The following is a 23598-nucleotide window of genomic DNA, read 5'->3' on the forward strand; positions in this document are numbered from 1 at the left end:
ATTTTCAAGGCAGGCTTCAACCTTTGTTTCTGTCTGGTTGGAATCTCCTGCATGACGCACAGGCCTCTCTCTATGGAGGTTTGATGAACCAATGATAAAGTTCCCATACTTATTTAGTGCTCCTGCATACAATCTTGCTTGGCAATGAGGGGAAGTGCCACGGATACTCTGATTTAAGACTCTTACGCATCATATTGCAGATTTCATTAACTGATGTAGTCCAGTCAAGTAGCGCTTAAGCGGGGCCCAGGTCCCATATGTGCCTGGAATGTCCCTGACTATGCATGGTTTATGACAAAGCATTGGATCAGAGCTACAACCCTATGCCCACAGTCTAGGCCGGCGGCTACCCGAAAGATTGAATTCCACCATGCATGCGAGACTGCACGGTCCTTAACTTGAGCCAACTATTGGCCCACTGCCCCGCAATGCGAACAAATCACAGTAGCCTGTTCCTTCCTTAGTTGCAGTACTTTTGTGAACCTGCATAAATTGAAGCAGCCGAAACTTCTTTTGCGTCAGTCCTTTAAGCCAGAATTGCACGAGGGAGGAACCGCATAAGACCGCCATAAAATGCGTTACTGTACATTCATTTTCACGGGCATTGGCCCTAATAAGAACTGGTGGTTTAGCGACGAGGGGCTGCATTACATTACCTAGCAGTGATGCTAGCCAAGTCACATTTGAGCAGGGGCCGCTTTAGAGAAAGTTGGCTTTTTCCTGAGGGCGTGTCTCCAAGCGCTCAAGCTTGAAGCCATGTTTGGTGTTTTGTCCGGAGTCGCGGCGTTGTATGGGAAAAGGCCTCCGTATATTTATTTTCCTATTTATCTAAACACAATCTTTCCATGATTTCTCGGCCCTTTTCGTCCAAATTTGGGTACTTTCTCAGAAGACGCAAATCCTGCCAAAAAATCTTCGCGTCATCATGCCCATCGCCATGTAGGATTAATCGCTCTTGAAGCAATTTTTTCCACTCGGCATCCTCCTCTGTCCATCCCCAAGAGGCTGAGACATATTCGTACCATATAGGGTAATAGGCAGCGAATTCCCAATCAAGTATTCCGGCCAACTCTCCATTTTCAACCATAATATTGCCCAAGTTAAGGTCACAATGAGTGAGGACATAGGGCTCACACTTGGGTAGTCGTTTCTTCAGATTTTCCAACGCTCTTTGAGGGAATTCCCTTCTAGGTGGATCGTGGAGGGTCAGGCTTATAGCGTCCCAGAGTTCGACGTCGGAGTGGAAAGGCCCATGAGACTCGCGGTCAGAGAAAAGTAAGCCCGGGTAACAAGAGGTTTGATCAACACTTTGTATAGACGATGAGGTGATAGATCGGAGTTTATTGCGAACTTCAACCACTTGGTCTGCTATAGCCGTTTTTTGGGATTCGGATAGTGAAGGCCAAGCCCGCTCAAGTGTTTGTCCTCGTATCCGTCTTTGAAGTACAAAATATCGTCCATTTTTGTCGACCCAGTTATGCAGAACCTTTGGCGCTGGGATATCAGGGTAGGTTGCAAGGTGATTCAGAGTGTTCACTTCGGTTTTTGGGCCTTCATCAGGGCGTTCTTTCATAATCACATCAGACCCAATCGACCACACCCCACGTCTGCTTGCACCATAAAAGAGTTTGACATGACTCGAATAAAAACATTGGTCTTGCTGTTCGGGCGTCCATCCACATGCAACACAGCCTTTGGATGATTTTTCTGCCATATTGGCGGATTGAGAAGGGATGACAAAGTTAGGTAGTTGCTGAAGAGAAAGGCGCATTTATTGATATTTATTCACCGCCCTTCGATCATATTATCCAATCAGGATTCCGCGTATCAGTAATGTGGGGTGAATACAACCTGGGACTCATTGGCTATTGACTTCCCAACGTTTTGAAGACTTATGATTTCTAGAAGAGGAGAGAATATGATAGAATCATATCTATCTCCTGTAACTATGAATTTGGGGTAAGGGGGGGGGACTGTTCCCTCCACACTGTGAAATCTTTGGCAAAACTTCAATTTATGCAGGTTTGCAGCAGTCACGAGAGATTAGGGAATACTTTGATTGGTTGGAAATCAAGGGTGGAATTGGGTCCGTGCCTCGACTACCTAGTATGGGACCCTACCATGAGACAATGAGGATCGGCGTATTCCAGCTCCCGTAGCCAGTACTGGGCAGAGACCTCTATAAATATGCCCCTCAGAACCCAACACAAGTGAGAATCTCACTTCAATACAAGATATTCACTATACACACTACGCACAGACCATACCAATCAATCCGTCTTTATCCTCCAAAATGAAGTGTCCTAAGTGCGGCTTCAACAATATAACGCATCAGGAGCCCTTTCCCTGTGAAAAGTGTGGTGCTGAAGTTCCAGGGTCTCAAAAGGTCACATATTCTTGATCCATCTGCTTTGTGTGTGGCTGACCTCGATAGTACAGACCCTTTAAATCTTCCCACCCGACCTCGTGCTCTTTTTGACGGGGAGTTACTTCATGGACTTGTCTAGCTGTTGCAGTTAGCAGCTAGATATTTGCGAAGAAATGGTTTGCTGTTGTCGTGGTCAATGTCATGTCTTCATTCCTGGGTATCGATAGGTCATTCCTTTGTCTGTTAGTCCTTCATTTGGTCTGCAAACTATACGATAGCCATGTCGATAACCTACAGTCAGTCATTAAGCATAATATAACCTCAGAATCTGACACTGAGCTTTCTGCGAGTTGTGAAATTGAAGAATAATGCACTCCCAGTCACCTAATGCTTCCCTGTACTATATCACGGACAAAAACACCTTCCCTCCTGCCACCTCGAAATTCGGTTGATGACGTCATGGAGGCCAAAAAGGAACTGGTCGGATAAAGCCCGGCGTGATGGTGATCTGGAGGGTGGCTTGTATTGTTCGAGAAGCTTTTGCGAGCCTGCATAAATCGAAGAAACTTCTATCGCCTTTAAGCCAGAATTGCACAGAGGGAGAGATCGCATAGGACTACAATAAAATGCGATACATTCATTTTCACTGGCATTGGTCTTAATAAGAACTGGTGATTTAGCGACAAGGGGCTGGCTACCTTGCCTCGCAGTGGTGAGCATCCACTCAAGTCGCATTTGACCAGGGGCTTGCTCTAATTTTCATATCCCTCTTCTTTTCTCGCCCCATGCTCTCACTTTTGATGACCATCCAGATCGAAGCAGCTTAGATAAGCCGATCATTCATCACCTTCTTTTGAGGTGGTAGGCTATAGTGGCTGTATGGCCTCCATTTCTCCTTAAAAAATATCCTGGTTCGGAGTCTCAGTTCTGGGTAGGCCGCAAAATTTATGCCTGATTTAGTTGGCACCAACTTGATGGAGTGGGGTGGACGGGCCCATTTGGTGCAACGCCTAACTTCGCCGTTACCCCTCGCTTTGATACCCAACAACATCGCGCCCTCTTCTATTCTAATATCTACTCCTGAGCTCCGTTTTCCTTCTGCGTATCGTTTATTTCTACACCCCCGGGCTTATCCTCGATCGTCGGTCTCCCCGAGAAGCCGCTATACTAAGTAGCACGGCGCTTGCTTGAGCCGTCGGCAACCGAGAAATTCTTCTCAGAATTTTCACTGAGCTCGGCCACACGACAGTGGGCTTTTAAGTCGTTCATTTTAAGCCATGGCGGTCAGAGATCACTTCTAAGTTTGTCGCATTGGGGTGGCTAACACGCTGTTTGGTATTTAGAAAGGAGACAACGCGCTCGCTGGACAAGAGGAATATCTTCCAAGCCATCCATTTCCCCCGGTCAAACACACAAGAACGATTTTTTTCAAGGGCTTCTATCTTTCCATATACAACCGGAACACGGATGAATACGGACCACACATTGACAACGCTGTAGCGACGACTGAATACAGCGCCTATGTGGTGCCCGCAGACTACACGATCTATGTGAGAGGGGGAACTGTATATTTCAAAACCTAAGATGAATGTGCAAGCTGTAGCCCAAAGACATCGTGGAGATGGTAGGCTTCATGATTTCCGCACCAGATGGTCAAGGAAACATCCTGCGTGTTGTCCTTCGGGAAAAGCGTGGCTAGGCTGCTTGTTGTTTTCATACCCTGGCTCCTTTCCCACTTCCAAAACCGGCTTTCTCTGACAGCGGTCTGAAATGGCTCTGGCAATCTGTCTATGCAGACAGGGTCGGGATTTGTGTACATATGCTTCATTTCTAAATTATTATTATTAGCCATGCAACAAATGCTACTAAAGCTATCGTACCTCGTTTCTCATCTAAAGGAGAAATTTGACTCGTCTGAGTCACTCCCTCATTGTGCCCGCTGTCCAATCGTCTCCGTTTTCTTCGATGGTCTAGGGAGACATCTGGTAAACAGTCGTATGCTGCAGAAGGAATTAATATCTGCCGGTAAAAGGTAACTATTTGGGGCTGAAGTACCTTTCAGAAATTCACGGTATTCCAAAGATCCCGACAAGGATTCTTCGTCGTCTAAGAGCATGTGTAAAATTTCTCCAACGATTGACGGCCATGGTGGACGTTGGTCTGGTTCGATGTCGTCAAGAAGACAGGTAAAGATGTCCATTGACATCGATCCTGCCGCCCAAAGGCTAGGCGCGTAGGCCATTGCCCATGAAATAACACCGCTGGGACTAAGTTGCCGAATCTGCTCACATCTTTGTCGGGTCAAGGCTTTTCGGACTTTCATCTCCTCGGAGTCGAACTTGGAGTCCTTCGGGCCTTCGAATATAGTGACGATATTTCGTCTGAACACCGGCTGTTGCTTCAACCGGCCATTAGTCAATAGCTCCCCCTTACACAGTAAAGCATGGGACCGAAGCTTTTCACTTTCTTTCCATGCTCTGTCGACACGTGATTCTTTTGACTCTCGGATCTTGTTTTCCATTCTAGTCGCAGTTGTTGTAAGACTCTTGCTTATGTCGCCAAGAGCTTCCCATTGCTCTTCGTTTGGGTAAATTTTCGATATTTTGGGAATCAACAAGTTGGCCTTTTCCAAAAGGCTCCGTAGTTGGGAGACGACAGCAGCGGCAGACATGGTTTGGTATCTTGACGAGTGAAAAGAAAGTGGTCGCATGGAAAGTGAAAGAAAGAAAGAAAGCAAACCGCAGGGTAGCGCTCTTACCTTACTAAGTACAGGAGGACATCCGGCTTGGAGAGGGGTAACCACGAGGGAAAAGATGTGTGAATCATCAACTTATGCAGGCTCGCAAAACTACTGCGGCTTGGGGGGCTGTGTATGGTCTTTGATTTGTCGACACCGCGGGGTAAAATGGGGCCAAATGTTCCCGCATGGCCTGGCCGACATCCATGCATATTCCCCTGCATCTAAGATCACGCAGTCTGCTGCGCTAATCTGTATACAAGAAATACAAAGCACAGGCATGGAATCCAAAGATAATGGCATGGAATCCAAAGATAATGAACATATAAGCAGGAGCAATTTCCTCTGGCCTTCATCGATCTTTCCATTCATCATTGGCATTCCAATATTGGTCTATCTCATACCAGCACCCAATACTGCACCAATATTCCTCATTTGTCTAACCACACAACATGGCATCGGCGCAGGAGATTGCAAAGACGTCTTCTTCTCCCTGTCCCCAGGGCTTGACGCCACCGGATAGCCCAACAATGGGGTCAGCTGCACCTCACTCTTCCATGAAGGATCTGATGCATCTCGTTGATGCGTATGCAAAGGTGGTGTCTGGTCTTATCAACCGTGAACCTCCTCCAAACACTCCTGTCACCCAGGACCTGTGCCCACTAGGTCCCGACGTGGTTCGACTGAAGCAGTTACTGGAACGTGCATCGGTCGAACTCTCTCAGGCAGCCGAGCCATCTCAGTCTTGCTTTCCCGACAATGAGCAGGCCGACAAGGTCCAGGTGGCAGATGCGCTTGACACGCCCATCTCCCAGGACCAGTCCTCAGCAGGCCTCGATGTGGTTCGACTGAAGAAGTTGCTGGTGAAACTCATCCGTGATAACTATCCTTCAGTTGATCTTGATCCGATCAGGACTACATCGGATGACTACGAATCGTTTAAGGGGTGGGCCCAGGAATCGACACCTCAATTCAAGAAAATCGTGGAAACGTACGAGCCGCCAGCCACATTTTTTTTTTTTTTCATTTTGGAGAAATACGCTGACACTTGTCTAGCTGGGACAAAGGTGCATGCAAATACAAGATTGCCGAATCAGTGGAGAGCAGCAATGACCAGCATGATCTTGCTAAGTATGAATTCGTTGTCCGCGAACGTATTGGTGTGTGATGCCCTTGTATACCAGACCCGAAAATCTACTAATCATGATCAGATCGGAAGTCCGAGGAGGTGACGACATACATTGACATCAAATCGGAATGGCTGCGCGATATCCTGCGTAGGGTGCTGCAAAACATCAAGGCAATTAGTCTGATGGAGAACGAACCATCGGTAAATCAAAACAAAAATACCTCTAAAGCAAGGGGGCTGACCCGAATCCAGATCGAGCAGAATATCCTGTTCCATTTTCTCGCGGAGCTCGAGGAATGTGCGGATGGCTTGAAAAATGACCCGAAGTTTGACATGAAGCACCTGAAGCATCTCAGCCTACTCATCGAGCACCTCAAGCATACATATACTTCCACCTCACAGCGCCTTCATTCAATGCTGGAGCATAGCCATATCACCTATGACCTCCTCTGGGCGCTCTTCAAGCCTGGCTCCCACGTTTTTGCCACGTGCTTCGGCACAGGAGAGCCACGATGTGTGGTATTCGATGCAGGCCAAGAGATGACTCAAGATGACATTACGTTTTTCAATCTCGAATGTCGGTTTCTTGATTATGATGGAGTCAGGTTTGGTGAAGCTGGTGTCTTTCTGCGAATTCTCAAGTACCGTGGATCAAAGCCAATCAAGGAACTGGAGGCCTTCCCCATCTGCTATTATCCGAATCATGAACAAATCCGCACAGACCTTATAAAAAGAGGTCAGAAGTTCTGTGACTTGGCCGGTTCACATATCCAGCACTGCAACGGGAGCGCATTCTTTATGAAAAACGGAAAGCCTATTAAACTAAAAATCAACAGTCGAGTGGGAGTTGACGCAGCCTCTTTCCGAAAAATGCAGCCGAATTACTCCCGACCTCGGCTGCATGATATCTGGGCAAAAGATGGCATTTCTGTCGTTGACTTGGATATACCTTTTAGGAATGATCACGAACAAGAAAAAGAGAAAATGCAGGAAGGCAGTGTCGATGCCCATCAAATGGGTGAGAGCGACTTGCTGATCTGCTGCCCAACCGTCTGCTGCTTTATTTTTAAGGAGAAGATGTTCTGTAAGTATCATATGAGTATAACAGTTGTCGTTAAGACTAACAGAGTTAGTGGAATGTGCGGTGGGTGCTCTTACGGACGTGCAGTGGTCTCCGGGGTCCTTTGAATGTCTTAAGATCCCGTCAAAGACCAAGGAGCTGCTCTCCTCACTGGCCAAAACTCGGCTGGACCTTGTGCCAACTCTCCCTTTTGACGATATCATTGATGGCAAGGGCCGCGGCCTGAACATCCTTTTACAGTACGTTGGCAGAAACCATCTAAGCATTGCTTCCTGTCTAACTTCTTTAACTTCTCCTAGTGGTCCGCCGGGTGTTGGGAAGACGTTTACAGTCGAGGCAACTGCAGAGCGGTTCAACCTTCCTCTTTATTCCGTAAGTATCGTTCATTGCATTTAGCCGGGTTTTGTTAACCTGCCTAGATATCGGCCGGTGAGCTTGTGGTAGACCATGGTGATTCAAATGCCCTTGAGCAACAACTTGAAACAATTTTCACCATTGCCAAGCACTTCAATGCAGTGCTTCTTTTGGATGAGGCAGACGCGTTTATGGAACAGCGTACATCCTACCACGACAACCACAATCGCCTCGTGACGGTTTTTCTCCGAAAGTTGGAATACTACCAAGGCATTCTTTTCCTCACAACGAATCGGATGATCCAGTTCGATGAAGCCATCATAAGCCGGATCCATTTGACCATCAAATACCAGGGTCTGACAAGGGATTTTCGAAGAGAGATCTGGAAAAACTTATTGTCCAAAGCACAGACTATTCAAGGACCCGCCATAGTTGGCCATGATGAGTTGCAGCGGTTAGACAACTTCTCTCTAAATGGGCGAGAGGTAAGTTCACCACAGCGCCAGTCAATGCTTACCAGCTAACCGTCATCAGATCAAGAACCTTACTTCTATTGCGCATGCACTTGCCACAGTCGATGAACAGCCAGTGAGCTATAAATATTTGGAAATGGCTGCGGAATCGAATGAGAAACTATCGGAAAAGTTCGGTCAAGAGAGTCATGTTGAGAGCATGTATGTCTAAGGCCGACGGGTCTAGTCTTTGGTGTCTTTATCGCAGTAAAGTTCAGTACACGACAGTTTCAGGGGTTTCGAGGTTCCATAGTGAATAGAAACCAGCGACTTCTAGCGAGTTGATCTCCCCTATTGTATTGAGAACTCCATTTATACAACAACACAGAAAATGGGGGCTAGCTTCTGATGATTGCCGCGGAGAAGGTTCTGAAATGATCCCGATAAAATTGCTTGCTGAAGAGGGGTTGCCTAGGGTGGAAGAGCAGCCGGATCTGAGGGTATCTCCTGCATCAGCGGGAGATTCCAAATCGGCCTGGACGCAAGACGATGGGGTATTCTGAACCTGCGATGAATTAGAGATCAAGCTAATGTCCTCGCTGGACGTCTCATTGCTTTGTCCTGGTTCGTCCTGATTGTCCGTGCTATTGCCTCCACGAAAGGATTGGCGCTGGGTCCATATTTGCAGCGCATAGGAGTCGCCTTCTGAAATGTTAGTCCCTACCGTATATGAATGTAAGTAGAATCTTACCTGATCCTGACTCAGAAAGACGACCAAGACACGGCCACTTTAATGGTCCTGATTTTTCTGTTGTTCGAGGCCTTTTCTTGCCACGAGACTGATCAAACGCCTTGTCAAAGAGTGGTCGATATGAGTCCACAGTATCCCAATCGTATCCTAGACACTGACAAATTTCCTCCAACCTGTATCAAGAGGAGTCAAGGGCTGCTCAGAACCATAGAGGTATTATGAAGTACCCACGAAGCGTTGTTCTTGAGCAGCCTTTCTATAATCAAAGGTATCACCAGGGGGACTAATACACTTGTGGATGTATTCGTGAATTTGTCGTCAGGACATCTGTCAGAAAGGTCTCTCGTTATCTTTTCCACAAAAGACCGTTCGGTCAATGTCGAGAACTCCGAAAATCGGGCATAAGAGCTAATGGAGCACTCGGCTTCCCATAGTTAGCGCATGAAAGTGGACTAAGTGTTTGACTTACCAGCAAAAAAAAACCTCCCAGCTTCTAGATGCCCACTTGGTCTGGGATAAAAGTGATATGGCATGGTTTGCCCACTTTGCACCACAAATAAGCTTTCCCAAATGCTTTGACCCAGTATCAGACCTGCCAAATGTTCGCATGGCTTCATACACTCGTTCTCTGTCGCCAGAAACTCTCGAGGCAACAACGGCACACATGGAAACAAAAACAAGCTCTCGGAAGCATGCTAGTTTTCGGTCCAAACCACTGCTCCTCTTTGTGAATGTGCCATATTGACGCAGAATGGGTATCATATCAACAGGCCCAGGCAAGCTATATACTGCTTTCCGGGCCTTGTCTGACAAGTCATGGGTGGACGCATAGACCAATATACGAAGGATATCTCCGCGTTGGGCTTTGTCGACAGGAGACACCCAATCTTTCCAACAATTCAATGGCAGATTATTGAGGAATGTGCCAAATTCACGTTGTACCTCGCTCTGACTCCGCGAGCATTGGCCGTCGGCTCCGTCCAATGAGTTATTGGCTTGTTGGCTCGTCTGGCTGTTTAGGGTTCCCACCTCAGCACGTGCATTCTTGCTAGTTTTCTGTTTCGAAAACTTATTGTTGGGTTGAGGATTATATTCGATAATTCTTAACCCTGTGCATTGACTGCCCGGTTCGTCGGTGTTGTAGCCGTGGTGCTTGTCTCCCCATCTTTCCGTAGTGTCTACTCTGGGTTGCACGCTCCCAAAGCAGTTTTGCATTTCTGACGTGGTAGAGCATGCGAAATTATGGTCGTCAACTTCAAAGCTTTCCCGTTGATTGCTGGTCAAATCGCCTTGGCTTCTCGAAGGTTGGGGGGTGGCAATGCAGTCTCGTTGTTGAGATGGACGGTGAAGGGCGGTCTCAAGCTCGAAAATCCTCGCTTCAAGAAACCGAACATAAGCTGCGTCGTCACCCTCAAATTGAATCCGGCGAGAACAAGACATGCCGGTCTTGCTGTTAATAGATGAAGTAAATGAAAGAAGAAATAGAGGATACCACACCTATTCATTTTGACACATGCCCAACTAAGGGCTTCCACGAGAGCCAGCCACGAATCAGCAAATTGGTCAAAGGTTGGCACAGGCTATGAAAGGGTCTGTGCTATGTCATGTATGCAGACTTATCACAGTTGTGGAGTCTTATGTTGGTTCCATCACACTAATCACGTTTTGATCCCCTCCAAAACGATTTAATTTGTTCACTATGTATATCACAGTAAATTGTTAATTGTTTTCGTGGATCCTTGCACCTTATTTACGTGAGACGCGAGGCTCAAGTTGCCCAGACTGCTCTCCACTCTAAGAGCACAAAGTGGTTCTCAAGTTAAAGCTTCCCCCAACAGTTCCGTGTCTCGAGCCGCCAACTGTATTTGAACCCACCCTGTGGCGAGGTACTTCGCTTATTGCGGGCGCTAGCTAGGTAAGGATCCCCCTAATTGGGGACCCTAATCTGGAAGTGATCATTGTCCACCTATTCATCACTGCCACCATTTTATCCTTCCCGACCCTCGCAATCAATTGACTGGGTGCTCCACTCTGATTCCAAGCTTCGTCGTCAGTACTCTCGATCATAAATGGGTTACAGGTCAGTGATTGTTTATACACCAAATACCAAGGTGACCCTGCAGGTGGTAAATGCTGTTCCAACTACGGGGATCGGACCCAATCCTGCAGCGCGATTATGATAATGTCCCTGTCCTGAAAGCTAGCTGGGGATGCTTCCCATCCGCCATTACCACCGATTTAAGCGCCAACCAGATTAGGTTCCTCCAAGAAGGGGAGCCTAATCTGGTTAGCGCTGGATGTGATTACAACGTTAGCAGCGGGACGGGGATTCCAGACCCCACAGTGCATTATTGGGAGAACGGCCGACATGTGTTTTGCATGGAGTACAAGAACTGGATCCTGTTTCAGAGAGATGTCTTAGCAACAGACAAGAAAATCGCCCCCGACTTGAGGTGTCAGTCTCAGTAGACCCCATTGAGCCGTCACGGGAAAACCTTCTCGAAGTGACAGACCTCGACTTCTTTGGACCCCTATCTACTGAACCGATGCAAGAGAATCTCCTTCATTTGACAGACCTCAGCTTCGTGGGGCCTCTATCCTCTACGCCGGCACAGGGCAATCTCGACACAATAGACCTGGATCTCGTCGAGTCACTAGGCTCTGCGCTGGCGCAGGGGAATCTCCTTGATGTAACCGACCTCGAATTCGTGGAGCCCCTATCCTCCGTGCCGGCGCAAGGGAGTCTTCTTGATATGCCGGATCTCAACTCCTTGAGGCCTCTCTCCTCTGCCCCTACACAGCCAAACCTTTTGGCGCAAAAGCAGGCAATTTTTTTCAAACAAATTTGGCGGGATCTCAATTGCAGAACTCTGATCAACTCGCCTTCTTGACCTTCCATAATAGATACAATGTATTCCCTTCAGAAATCTCCACGCTCACCTTCTTGGATATGCACATCTTCATTCCATAGACAAGGGGATATGTTTGTTGTCCATCTCTAATAGAACAGCCTTGTCTCGGAGAAATAGGAATGAGCTCCCCTTCCTTCACTTCCCATCCCGTATGTGAAGTCCTGAACGTAGCGATACTAGAAGTCTGTAATAATTAGCGCGAGTTCTCACGGTAATAGTAAAGCAACGATAGACCTGCGCGAGCAGTTGTAAAATTTCTCGTAGTCCCGCCTGGGAACATTGCTCGACAAGTTTGAAGCGTGGAGACACTTTCCACTCCGCATTTGGATTCGCTATAAGCCAGTTGTGTAACTCCTACACGGCTGTGTGTTCGGTTGGGTTGAGTTGTTGCTCGAAGATCTCGCCGTTGGGCTGGGTCATGTGGAACGGAGACAAAAAATCCTGCTATCGTATCAGCTTCCGTCACGAATCCTTGGTGCAATATTATCCAGTCTTAATAACGCAGATACACCAAGACTCTGCGTTACCGTAAGTCCGAGGAAATTGTTGCAGATCCAGAAAGGCCACGATAAGCAGACAGTGATAACATCATTGTAGCTAAAGAAGAGATGAGAAGGTTTACTCACCAGGAAACACTATGTTCTTGCTGAGAAAGAGAATGATAAGCTCGATCCTCTCAATTTAATGACCATGGAAGCGATATTTCAACGAGGGTGAGAGTATAAGAACAGCCCACAACGGCGGGGTAAAAGAGAAGTGGGATCATCCCATTAATGTAATGCCCAACTTCAGTCCCGCCTTCGGAATAACCAACATCCAAAGGAGCGTGATACCCGATGTCCAAAAGTTCACCAGAACAGAGTATGTAAAACTTTGTCTTGGGGCGCCCTTTCTTTAAACCATAATTTCTCTTTCCTGGTTCACTTTGTGGAAGTAGAAGTCTGGTTTCGACTCATGTTGTGACGTATAGTTGCTAGAGCCCTGATGACTGTGACGAGCATCGGCATCACAAGTACGCTAACTGGTTATCAGTTAGTAAGCTCTCGATAGGCGTCCCCCGTAGATATTTAGCATTGCAAAAATAAACATTCCGACTATACACATAACTTCAAGTTCGTGGGACTTTACGAAAAGTATGAGCGATACTAACACTAATTAATACAAAGATAGGTGTCCGTCTCTATCCCGCCTAATCGATTAGTTCTCGAGCACCTAAACACTGGATTCTGCGTCAACAACATACCAGTTGCAATTTGTCCTGCCAGCTGCGACCTACAACAACGCCTGATCTCTACTGAAGTTAACAGCAGCCAAAAGTGGGCATTGACCTAGACACTCCATTAAATATAGCGTCGCCTTCCCTTTCCCCGTGAAATCTTTCATTCTGTCTCTGCATGGTAGCACTTCAACCGTGCCCTGTTGGATGATATCTGTGTCTATGCGAGAGCCATTCGAAGGCGTTTTTTTCCTTGACGCTGTGGTTCAAACAACTTCCTCTTCGTTACTCTCGACTGCCTCTTTTTAAAAGCAGGGTTCAGCGCCACGTCATGGAAGTCAATAATGAGAACCCGCTCCAACTCTGAATTCCACAGCATATTCCGATCATTGAGGTCACCATGCACCACCCCTAGGGAATGGATCTCTTTCTTAGATCGTCGAAGTTCATGATCAAAATCTGCAGGAAGCCCCGATCCACTTATTTTCTCACCGGCCCAAGCCATAAGCAGCATATGTCGAATCTCACCTGCCCCGTGGAGGAAATAAGTCATAGCCAGGTCGACTGTTCCCAGGAAAACTGGTACGGCGGATCCTTGCGCGGTTCGGAGGATACGGTATATCATTGCTTCATTGACCACCTCATTCCAAAGTCGGTCGGTGGTCCCTTTTCCAACGACTGTGTAGCCATATCGTGCACAAACAATCTTAAAAGGTGCCCCAGACGTCCATGTCCCACAATCACCGAAAGGTGTGCAATAGTGATCGAGGTCCTTATTCAATTGCTGATTGAGCTGTTGGACTAGACCCTCTGTCGTAACGGGATGCCGTTCATCATTTCGATACTTTCTATGAAATTCCACATTTGGGCAATTGTGATCTAACAAGTCGTCCTGTTGAAGCCCAAGTAAGCAGCGTTGGGTACAAAATTTCCCAGCGTGTTGTCGACGGGCGCCACCTCGATCATTGCCAAAGTCTCTGGACCTTGTTGGTTGATTAGGGGGGGGAAGATGTGACGTTGCTCAGAGTCCGCTTTCGGCTAGCATCAGGCGCCGTCTGGTTTGAATCCGAGTCGTCGGAAGACTGATCTGGAAGAGGTAGGGTTTGCGAGGGTGCGCAACCAGATCGAGGCTGTGCACGGCGTTGTGGTGTGGGCGATGGTATAGGTGACGAAGGGAGCCATTCAGAGCTAGTGCCTTCGGTACTAGTGTGAGGAGATCCCGTATATTCCGAGCCAGGTGGCGCTTGCAGCAGCTCGTCATCAGGTATTCGGGACCGTACAAGGTCAAGGCTGGTCTCCCAAGTGTTCAGCTGACCCATTGCTCTAGTCCGCCAAGCCTGGTCGCGGACGGCAGAAAGAGAGCCCATTAAAGAAAGGCAAAGCACTCGAGCAACGGCTGTTCTTGGTTCTCGATAGCTGTCATCATCATTTCCATCAATTTCCATATTGGGCTCGCAAAGGAAGTAAAGTAGCGTGCCCGGTTTATCCTGGGGTATTCGGAGAAGTACCAGAGCAAGACCGATGGTCATATAGGAAAGTTCGAGGCCTTCCCAGAGCATAGCGTGATATTCCTGGGTGAGAACGGACCCAACAATCTGCTCTGCATTGTATTTCAACTTCTCAGCTTCATCGGTTGGTATCTCTTTGCGTTGCACCACATCATTCCAGAAATCCATCTTTGGCTGAAGACCCACGCGCAGATTTTCAACGGTCAGTTTATGGGGGGGCTTGTATTCCACCGTCATAAGCAGAGAATTTTTGTCGTCAGCTCGGTGAATACAGAACTGGTCAGGCCTTGGTCGGCATTGTGTTGAAGACCGGTCCCCATCGTCAGAAGTGCCATCATTCCGAATCGTCTCATCTTCTAGACTATTGGTATGGCTCTCGAACCATACGCCATCGCCAAGACGAAATCGTCGCCGGGCTTCAGGAATTTTGCAGAGTTCCGAAATGATATCTTGCACATGGTTTTCAACGGCAAGTCTTTCATAAGTTTCAAGGTCCCGTTCACTGCTCAGTGGACGATCCAGCGAGTCGGCAACGCCTTCTAGGCGCGCAACTGTCGAAAATAATTGGGGAGGGTGATCACTCGTTACTTGGAGGTAGCCGCAAACAGAGTCGTATATTTCCTGTTGAGCAGCTGCACAATCTGACCACGGAAGGAGACGAGCCGGGCAATATTTCCCTTGAGGGGCTGGGATCCTTCCCTTCGTAGAACGAGACGGGGTTCTCACACGCAAAGGGCGGGAGAGCAGGTTATGGCAGGTTCGGAGATATTCTAGCAGTGAGGTCTTTCGAGTGAACTGCCTGTTCTGTTCTTCGACTTGCCGTCTCTCTTCCTGAGCTTGCTGTCTCTCTTCCTCAGCCTGTCTCCGTAGCTTTGTTTCTCTTTCGAAAAGTTCTTTGTAATCGGGTGAGCTGCTTTGATCCATAGAGCTTTTCAAACAAGTATTGCGGTGTTGTTGTCGGCTCAATACTCTTGAAGTCGCGAAGGGGTTGGGGCTCAGTTCGGGATCGGACAAACTGGCGGACCGGCGCCTTCGAGATACCAGTTACGGGCCGGGCCCCCTCAGCTGTAACCCGCGGCCGTGCCAGCCGAGGTTCAAGTTACGCAATGCTGACAAAGCGCTCTTATTGCTCGATTGTGGATCGCCTTACGGTGAACAGTTCAGGAGTTTCCCAGAGCGCACCAGTCTGTCTTGACACTAGTGTTCGAGAAAGACTCGAAGAGTGTAGGAAGTATTGTACAATATCATGAGCACACAAAATTTTTACAAGTTTTGCTTCGCCTACGTTGTACTGGTTTATTTTTTGCGGCTTCCCCTTTGTTAAGAGCTTCACCGCGTCCTTCGAGAGGATGTAGCCGAGTCCAGACCAGAGAGTAGTAGCGGCGGCAAGTTGAGCGAGGGAAGAAGAGCAAAAACAGGGAAAGGCAAGTCGAGTCGAGTGCACACGTCAGCGCTTCGGGGGTGTGCAGGAATTTCGGGTGAAGAATAAAGGGGTGTTCAGGGTATTCAGGGCCTTACCTGAAGTGACCTGAAGGCCCTGAAGGGCGGCCTGAACGTCCTGAAGGATAGGGCGGCAACGGCACTAGGCCGAACGAATCAAAAAGATCGGGTGAACGACGACATACAACCTGCCGATATTGGCACTGCCACAACACCGGCCGCGAACGGGTCTGCGGCGGACCGAGGTGCACTTCCACCATTGGGTGGCGGAGTAGTTCACCCAGCTCGTTGCGAATCGGTCGCTCGAATTCCGAGAAGTCTTCAAACTTGCCTTCGTCCATCCTTAGCAATGCTGACGTCGTTGGCGGGGCAAGAAATGATGAAAAATAAGCGAAAATTGGTTAAATTGGAGGGATTCGAACTATACCATAGTGGGAAAGATAGAAAAACGAAGGGCGTTTGGTTCATTTATGCTAAATGGCCTACCCCACCAAAACATCTACCGATTTCGTCTTTGATGCATTCGAAACGCCGAGACTGCTTTCATGTCCCTTTGTCTTTTGCTATTTTACGCCATATTTGCTTCGAAGAATGTCACTTCTGCTTCATTCACTTAATTCCTGCGAATAAAAGGCCTCTTCTCGCAGGAATCTTCCTCCTTTCTTACCCTTGTTTATTCAAAACTTCTTTCAAGAAACCCCAGCAATACACATGCGACACATACGACAACAGTGTCCGGCAAGGCCCTGCGATGACGACCTTCCCGTCCCAGTCATCAGCGGGGACGGAAACACTATCTCCACTTAGGCGGTTCGTCAAAGATACCCTGAACGTTGCTCGGGTTAAAGCTGAGGGGCCCCAAATATGCCCAACGGGCCCCAAAATTTCGGCGTAATATTCTCCCGACTGTTGGACCCCCCTAGCTGTAACCCGCTTCAGACTCGACCAACAGCCAGAGAACCTCGCAACCCCACCTCGCAGCAGTCGACCCAGACCGATTTCGTCGACTTAGATGAAGTTTTGATGAGAATTTGCTTCTCTACCCTACCAGAACTGTCGATCTTGATGAAATTGACGATTTGACACTCCCATCTGATCCTATGATATTCCCCTCTGACCCTCCTCACCCTGCTAGCTCTCAAACTATCGAAGAAAGCATGACTGACCTCACGAGAACCATGCCAGGCGCGCTGTATCTCAGTTCATCCCCACTACCAATTCCGCCGCAGCGAATCGCCCGAAAGATGACGACGCCGTCCTTTCCTCCCCCCCCCTACTCCGAACCCTCCTCGAACCGAAAATCGACCAATTTAGGCTGAACCCTTTCGCCTATCGCCTGACCCCGAGCGAGAACCGGTGATGATAGCAGAACCTGCTCCTCCGCGAGAACCGAGGCCGCTGCTGAGAGATCGGCAGTTCCCCGAAGTGCCTCCTACAATTATACCCCGACGCTCTGCTCGATGGACGAAAAGCCAACGCCGATCGGTTCGCTTTGAAGATGAGAATTGGAACACAAAGGGCACAAAACGGAAAGAGATGGGCCTCTCAGCCACGACCAGTTCTGCGTACAGCAATCTGCTTTCTGCAGAAGATCTATTTGGCGCGGACGATCAATTCGGTGTGAGCTTTGCTGCAATTGAGGATACCTCGAAGAAGGCCTATGATATCGTTATCCCCCAGACCTATTCGGAAGCGATGAGCAGCCCTCAGAGCAATGAATGGCTTCAGGCGATGCAGAATCAACTGCAGAAACTAGAGGTGGCAGACGCCTGGACCCTGATTGATATACCAAAGCGTGGCAGAATTTTGCCTGGCAAATGGGTTTTTGATACCGAATGAGGATCGGAATGCCAATATTACCGAATATCGCGCGCGTTGGGTCGTCTGCGGCAACCGACAGCGACCCGTGATCGATTTCGAAACCTCATACGCTCCCGTTGCTTCGGACCAAGCAATCAATCGGTTCTTCTCATTGGCTGCAGCGAAGGGACTCGTAATTCGACAATTTGATATGGTAGCAGCATACCTGAATGCTGCGATTGATCAGAGAATCGTCTAAATGAAGCAGCCTACTGGCTTCGCCATGGATGGCAAGGTCTGCCAGTTGAATCAAGCGCTGTATGGCCTTCGTCAAGCTGCTTATCCCCGGCACGAAACGTCTACGAAGCGATTGAGAGAGCTTGGCTTCATGCCACTGGTGGAGGACAGTTGCATATTCAAAAAGAGTGAAGACTGCTTTATCTTGATATATGTCGATGACATTATCGAGGGAGCATCTACTGAAGCAGATATTGATGAATTTATCGCCGAATTCATGCAATCCTTCAAAATTAAACTGCTGGGTGACCCAACCTGCTTTCTGGGCTGCAATTTGTTCCGCCAGAATGGGACTATCTGGCTAAATCAGGAAGCCTATGCAAAGAAGGTATTGGTAGAGACTGGCTTCGCTAATTCGAAAGCGAGCAAGTTGCCAATATCGAGTGGCTACAAAGCCCCTGCAGTATCGACAGCAGGAGAAGATGCGAACAAGGGAAACAAAGCCTATTCGACAGATATTGGGAAGATGAGCTGGCTGTCGCCGAAGACTCGCCCTGACCTCGCCTTGGCAGGTCAACAAACAGGCAACAGAGGACTGCAGCACTGAGGAATGGGGACCTTGCAGCTGTGAAGAGCATGTTTCGCTACCTGCGAGGTACGATGAAGCTTGGGATTGCTCTAGGCAGCTCCAGCAATTATGGCGAGAATGATTTGCATGGTTTTGTCAACGCCTCTCATCAGGACTGCACTGGTGGCCACTCAACTGAGGGCTATATCTTTTTTATGAACGACACCCCTATCTCCTGGCGATCGGCAAAGCAGAAGGTTGTCGCCCCGAGTTCAACGATTGCGGAGCTGTATGCATTTGATTCAGCAGCAAAAGAACCCATGTTCCTGGCCAAATTGGCTTAATCGCCGGGACTGTGGGATGAGAAGAAGCTCTGCATCAAGTCTGATTCCGACAATGCAGTTGCCTTGCTGAAGAAGGATGGCTACTCGTCGACGACGAAGTGGATTGATAATCGCTATTTCTTCGTCAAAGAGGCGATGAAGAAGGGCCTCATCGATCTGGTTTTGATCAGCGGCGACAACAATATCGCTGACTGGCTGACCAAACCGCTCGCTGCTGCCAAATTTGACAAGTTTCGAGCAGCTCTGAACCTTGCCGAACCCCCGATGGCATTGGATGAATGCCGCAGTGTTGAAATTGGGCTTTATTTGAATGAATTTGACGATGATGACGACAATTCTGACGAAATTGACGAAGATGTTGACGAATTTGCGTGAAAACGACATGCGGAATGATGAATTTTATGATTACTAACGCATCCGGGCGCTCTGATTGGCTACGAGAATCAGAGGCTGATTATTTTTATGGCGTTTTTGAGCGAATTGGGGATCCTGATGATGATTGAGGTCCGCGGCGTCGATGCTGGGGGTGTGTTGGGACTGGTGTTCTGCCAGCAGTTCTCCACCGCTCCCCTGACCGTCCGCGGTAGTTCTGCAGAGCAGTGTATGTAGGTAGCAGGTAGCTTCTCCTACAGACAATTTGATTCTCTCTTCTGCGCTCTTTTCCCTCAGCAGTTCTGCTTTCCCCAGCTTCCCCTAGTGCTCTCTAAGATCGTCATTATTGCCCTATAGTTTAGTTTCAACGAAGGTCACATGAAGCAGGGCCATGGAGAACGAAAATGGAAACAGCAAATCTGTTGTCTTGTAGAAGAAAGAAGCTAGTGCAGTGAGGGATTCGGGTTTCTTGCATTGTCGGCGTCTCGAGCTGGAATAGAACAATCGCATATTGAACTAGCAATAAAGCAATAAAACACAGACTTCAAATGCCAAGCAACTTACTGAAATTTGGCGTTGTCAGACTAACAGGCGATTACAGATCAGGGGGGTCCGCTTGTAGGATAGCCGTGCCCTCTACTTTCGGTGTACAGTAGAAGGTGTAGGACAAGAAGAGAGCATGGCTAAATCAACCAATCAATCGGTTGCCCTTTCTCCATTCTAGCGCCTCGAGCAGCCCCTCCACAACAAAGGAATGCCATCTGACATCGAAAACATAGCCATTCGCTACACCCCTTAGCAGAAGCCACTAAACATGCGCATTGCGCCCGACAAAACCACTGCCATTGAAAAGCATAACGCTATCCTCTCCAAGGAAACCCTGCGATCGCGCACACAGATGGCTGCAAATCGGAGACAGGTGTCGGTGTCGCAGCGATTACCTCGGCTGGGTCGCTTTGAGAGGTTTTGGGTCCTTCGCCGACGCTACGCAGTGCAATTTCACGGTACGGTCGCACGAGGGCCATGCATGATCCCCTGGTAGACACAATGGAATGCCATCAAGCCCACAAAGCTCAAAGCCTGGACCAGCCACCGCACTGACCATCGCCTTCCTCACTATAGCACGGCGGTCGAAGCCCGCGTACTGGAGGAACCTATCGACAACGCCAAAAACGATAAGACCCTATACAATATTATCGCTTGGCATAATCTTGCCCCCGATCCCCCTGTCTCTCCCCTCGAAACGGATAGCCAAGCCTTCGAGACCACCTCGGACAAGGCCGAGGCGCTCCGGAGACATGTCCTAGGATGCTTCCACTCCAGCGACGATCTTGATTATGATCCTCCCCTTCACCCGAATACTAGGAGGGAGAAGAATACCTACTCGGGCCCCTCGAAGTATCGATCGAAGAGGTGGAGCGGAACACTATCGGGGTCACTAGCACCTCCCCCGTAGCCGACCACATCGCACTCCGGTTACTCGAGGCATGCAGGCATCAGTGCGGGGACACGACTCCGATACACCCTCGACATAATCCCGGCCTCAAGGCCGACCCCCGTGCGGCTTTGGCTCGGGCTGTATTGATAGCACCTCGGTCGTCTGGTGCATCCGCGGAAATGCCCCAGTCACGTCACCATGGGTTTTCCGCCACTGCCATGCCGCGATGGTCAAGCGCGACATACGAGCACGGTAAGCCCCAGGACATGCCAGCATGGAAGAAAACGAAGCCACTGATCAGCTTGCCAACGGGGATGCCTTCTCCCTCCCCGCCCCATGATGACCCCCACGCAGACTGTCTGCGCACCGCGGCCACTACAGAACGGTGCAGCAGGCCTGGTGGATCACGGTCTCTCACAAATTTTTCAACTGGCATCGTCAATAGGGTGCAGATTATGAGGTGAAATCCCCCCGGGGTGCTAGAGCTTCACTGCCCCGTCCTCCACGCCGACTTGCCACGCGGTCGTCCCACGGGGACTTCGACTGATATCACAAGCGCTTCAATCATGAGGACGCTCAACTTAACCGCTCCTTTCGGCGTAACAAGACCTCTGACCATATCGCCTTCTGCAGGCTCGCTAAACGGTCTTTCCGCGGCATTGGCCGCAGCGACCCCCCTCCTCTGCCCTCGACGAATCGCCGTGAGGCGATTGTGTATCTACTCTCCCTCGAACTGGCAGAATACCATAGGCCCCAACCAACCCCTTAAAAATTGAGTGAGGAATATAGTGTCGGAATAATGTATCTGACATTAGACAATGTATTTGTATGTGACGACTCACGTGCTCACAACGTTGCAGTCTATCCAGCGATCATTCTTTGTTTACCTCCATCATCAGTCCTTAATACTTTCACTCTTCACCTTTAGCCGCCTGGGTGAGTATCTCCCATACTCGCAGAAACCCGTTCACGTTAGCCACAAGCGCAAGCTTTCTCAGCTCGTTACAGTCGCGCCATCCACCACTGTAGCGGAATACGATCGCCAATTTAGCCAAAGCCCGATCCTCCAAGACCTCATCTTCATCCACCTGTATTTGCCTCCGGATGGGCTCCGCGGCAGTCTTTCTGGGCCAGCATTGTGTCACACCAGAGAGCCCATCTTTCTCAGCCCATATACCGGTGACGATATTCCTGATGATCCTCTTCCCCAGCTCCAAGTCGCTCGGATCGGTGAGCGGGGTATGGCGCAGGATCTCCTCAAGAATTATGACACTCGAATCGCTTTTGTGTTCCGCCGCTAACTCGGCAGCTGTATGTCCGACAGCGTTCTTGACTTTTGTGTTGCTGTGGCGCGCGAGCCACCCCCCAACTTCGGATCGACCGCCCCGGATTGCTGTCATCAACGCCGTCTCTCCGTTCCCCGTAGCCGTGTGTGGTGGGTCCGTGGCGTGACGCAGAAGCCACTGACACATCTCAACCGAATTCGGATTGGACTCGGCAACCACATGCCAACATCCCCGTCCGTTGCGGGTCGCATTCCCTAGGTTCAAACCGCGCTGGCAGAGGCGGACTGCGAGATCCACCGTGGCGTGCTTGCAGACATGGTACAGGCCACCGGGGTCCAGCTGGGCGGTCAGGTCGAGCTCCGGGTTCGATTCCAGCTTGCACCACACGTTTCGAAATCGTGCTGGGTCTCTGGCCACTGCAGTCAGGTACGTCCAGCCTGAGTCCCGGGGTCGTCGCGCTAGGAGTGGCCATATCAACTGCCCGGCGTCCAGGGCGGCTAGTAGTAGGTCCTGGACCTCCTTTATATCTGCCACTACTGCCCGACCAAGGAAGCTTTCGCCGTCTTTGTTAAACATAGTCGGACGCACCGCTCGAGTCTCCAGTAGAAACTCGACGCATTCGACACACCCATGGGCGATCGACGCGGTGGCCGGGTCAACATATAATTTTGCCGCTTCGCTCAATCTCTCCCAGTCTCGAGTCCACCAATTCTCGGGGGCTTGAGCCGTGGCCTTCCAGCCCTCTGTGAGCTCCCATGATGCTGCGATTCTTCTCTGACACTTTGGCGAACCAAGAAGTGCCATACATTTGACCCTGACGCGCTCATAGCCATCTAGAGTCAACAGGGTACGGAACGCGTGCACGTCCTTATGTAGTGCCAGCGGTCTCGAGCAGAGGACGTCTAGCATAATGATCTCTATCAACTCGGCTGGGAGCCTGTTGATCGGGGCGTCACGGTGGCTTCGATCCATCTGGCCGGTGTTGTTAGTCTGCCCTTTGATTAGTTTTGCTTCCACGGATTGTTCCCACGCCAGAGCCTACCTTCTCAGTGGCCATGGATACTGGTATTTCTCCCGGTGTAGGGGTACCCTATCGTCGACTTAGATTAGTTAGCAGATTAAATACACACATCTTTCTCGCCATATCAGAACCAGGTCTCTGCTCACATTCGCGTGAAAGGTCAGATGTGCACAAAGTACGAAGGAAAACCCGCTCTCCGGTCTCCCTGTTGCGGTATCAATGTGTAGCTCAACCGATGCAGAATAGGGGAGTCGAGAAGCAAGCATTTCCTCGTTGGATCAGAGGCGAGAGTAGGTGAAAGGGCGAAAGGGCGAAAGAGAGAGAGGGAGAGAGAGATAGAAACTACGGGCTCGGGGACGTTCAGAAACCAAATGCTCTCTAATATCGCGTACGAATACTGCATCCCACACAAATCCTCCCTGAACCCCTCTTCTATACTAAAATTGTGCGGCAACCTTTCTATACGGTAGGCACTACCCCTGAACCCTGGTAGAACGAGAAGATAATTGGGGAGAGGAGGAACACATCCATCGCGTGTTTCGAGGGGTAAACCAACGAGCGATGACAGTCACTTAAGGCTTTGT

General features: G+C 49.3%; 8 protein-coding genes across 8 annotated transcripts; 4 read left to right on the forward strand and 4 right to left on the reverse strand.

Annotated features, from left to right (window-relative positions):
* Positions 1–3947: 3947 nt before the first annotated feature.
* NUU61_001338 (uncharacterized protein) lies at positions 3948–5039 on the reverse strand (the record flags this gene model as incomplete). The annotated part of the gene is made up of 3 exons (XM_056651920.1): positions 3948–4198; positions 4249–4368; positions 4424–5039. The coding sequence occupies 3 exons, from the start codon at positions 5037–5039 to the stop codon at positions 3948–3950; spliced, it is 987 nt and encodes a 328-aa protein (XP_056515187.1).
* Positions 5040–5557: 518 nt separating this feature from the next.
* NUU61_001339 (ATP-binding protein) lies at positions 5558–8434 on the forward strand (the record flags this gene model as incomplete). The annotated part of the gene is made up of 9 exons (XM_056651921.1): positions 5558–6096; positions 6162–6265; positions 6317–6435; positions 6487–7318; positions 7368–7554; positions 7615–7687; positions 7735–8154; positions 8204–8343; positions 8416–8434. 9 exons carry the CDS (start codon positions 5558–5560, stop codon positions 8432–8434), a joined length of 2433 nt encoding a protein of 810 aa, XP_056515188.1.
* Positions 8435–11418: 2984 nt separating this feature from the next.
* NUU61_001340 (uncharacterized protein) lies at positions 11419–11763 on the forward strand (the record flags this gene model as incomplete). The annotated part of the gene is made up of 1 exon (XM_056651922.1): positions 11419–11763. The coding sequence occupies one exon, from the start codon at positions 11419–11421 to the stop codon at positions 11761–11763; it is 345 nt and encodes a 114-aa protein (XP_056515189.1).
* A 2232-nt stretch (positions 11764–13995) lies between these two features.
* NUU61_001341 (uncharacterized protein) lies at positions 13996–15432 on the reverse strand (the record flags this gene model as incomplete). The annotated part of the gene is made up of 1 exon (XM_056651923.1): positions 13996–15432. The coding sequence occupies one exon, from the start codon at positions 15430–15432 to the stop codon at positions 13996–13998; it is 1437 nt and encodes a 478-aa protein (XP_056515190.1).
* Positions 15433–15955: 523 nt separating this feature from the next.
* On the reverse strand, positions 15956–16289 carry NUU61_001342 (uncharacterized protein; the record flags this gene model as incomplete). Its single annotated transcript, XM_056651924.1, has 2 exons — positions 15956–16090; positions 16134–16289. The coding sequence occupies 2 exons, from the start codon at positions 16287–16289 to the stop codon at positions 15956–15958; spliced, it is 291 nt and encodes a 96-aa protein (XP_056515191.1).
* A 1973-nt stretch (positions 16290–18262) lies between these two features.
* On the forward strand, positions 18263–19272 carry NUU61_001343 (Ty1/Copia family ribonuclease HI; the record flags this gene model as incomplete). Its single annotated transcript, XM_056651925.1, has 3 exons — positions 18263–18557; positions 18611–18823; positions 18956–19272. 3 exons carry the CDS (start codon positions 18263–18265, stop codon positions 19270–19272), a joined length of 825 nt encoding a protein of 274 aa, XP_056515192.1.
* Positions 19273–20083: 811 nt separating this feature from the next.
* On the forward strand, positions 20084–21476 carry NUU61_001344 (uncharacterized protein; the record flags this gene model as incomplete). Its single annotated transcript, XM_056651926.1, has 4 exons — positions 20084–20273; positions 20349–20569; positions 20635–21153; positions 21264–21476. 4 exons carry the CDS (start codon positions 20084–20086, stop codon positions 21474–21476), a joined length of 1143 nt encoding a protein of 380 aa, XP_056515193.1.
* A 142-nt stretch (positions 21477–21618) lies between these two features.
* Positions 21619–22902, reverse strand: NUU61_001345 (uncharacterized protein; the record flags this gene model as incomplete). The annotated part of the gene is made up of 1 exon (XM_056651927.1): positions 21619–22902. One exon carries the CDS (start codon positions 22900–22902, stop codon positions 21619–21621), a length of 1284 nt encoding a protein of 427 aa, XP_056515194.1.
* Between the last annotated feature and the right edge of the window lie 696 nt (positions 22903–23598).

This window comes from Penicillium alfredii (assembly GCF_028826965.1).
Source record: "Penicillium alfredii strain IBT 34128 chromosome Unknown utg000002l_segment0_segment0, whole genome shotgun sequence".
NCBI classification, from domain to species: domain Eukaryota; kingdom Fungi; phylum Ascomycota; class Eurotiomycetes; order Eurotiales; family Aspergillaceae; genus Penicillium; species Penicillium alfredii.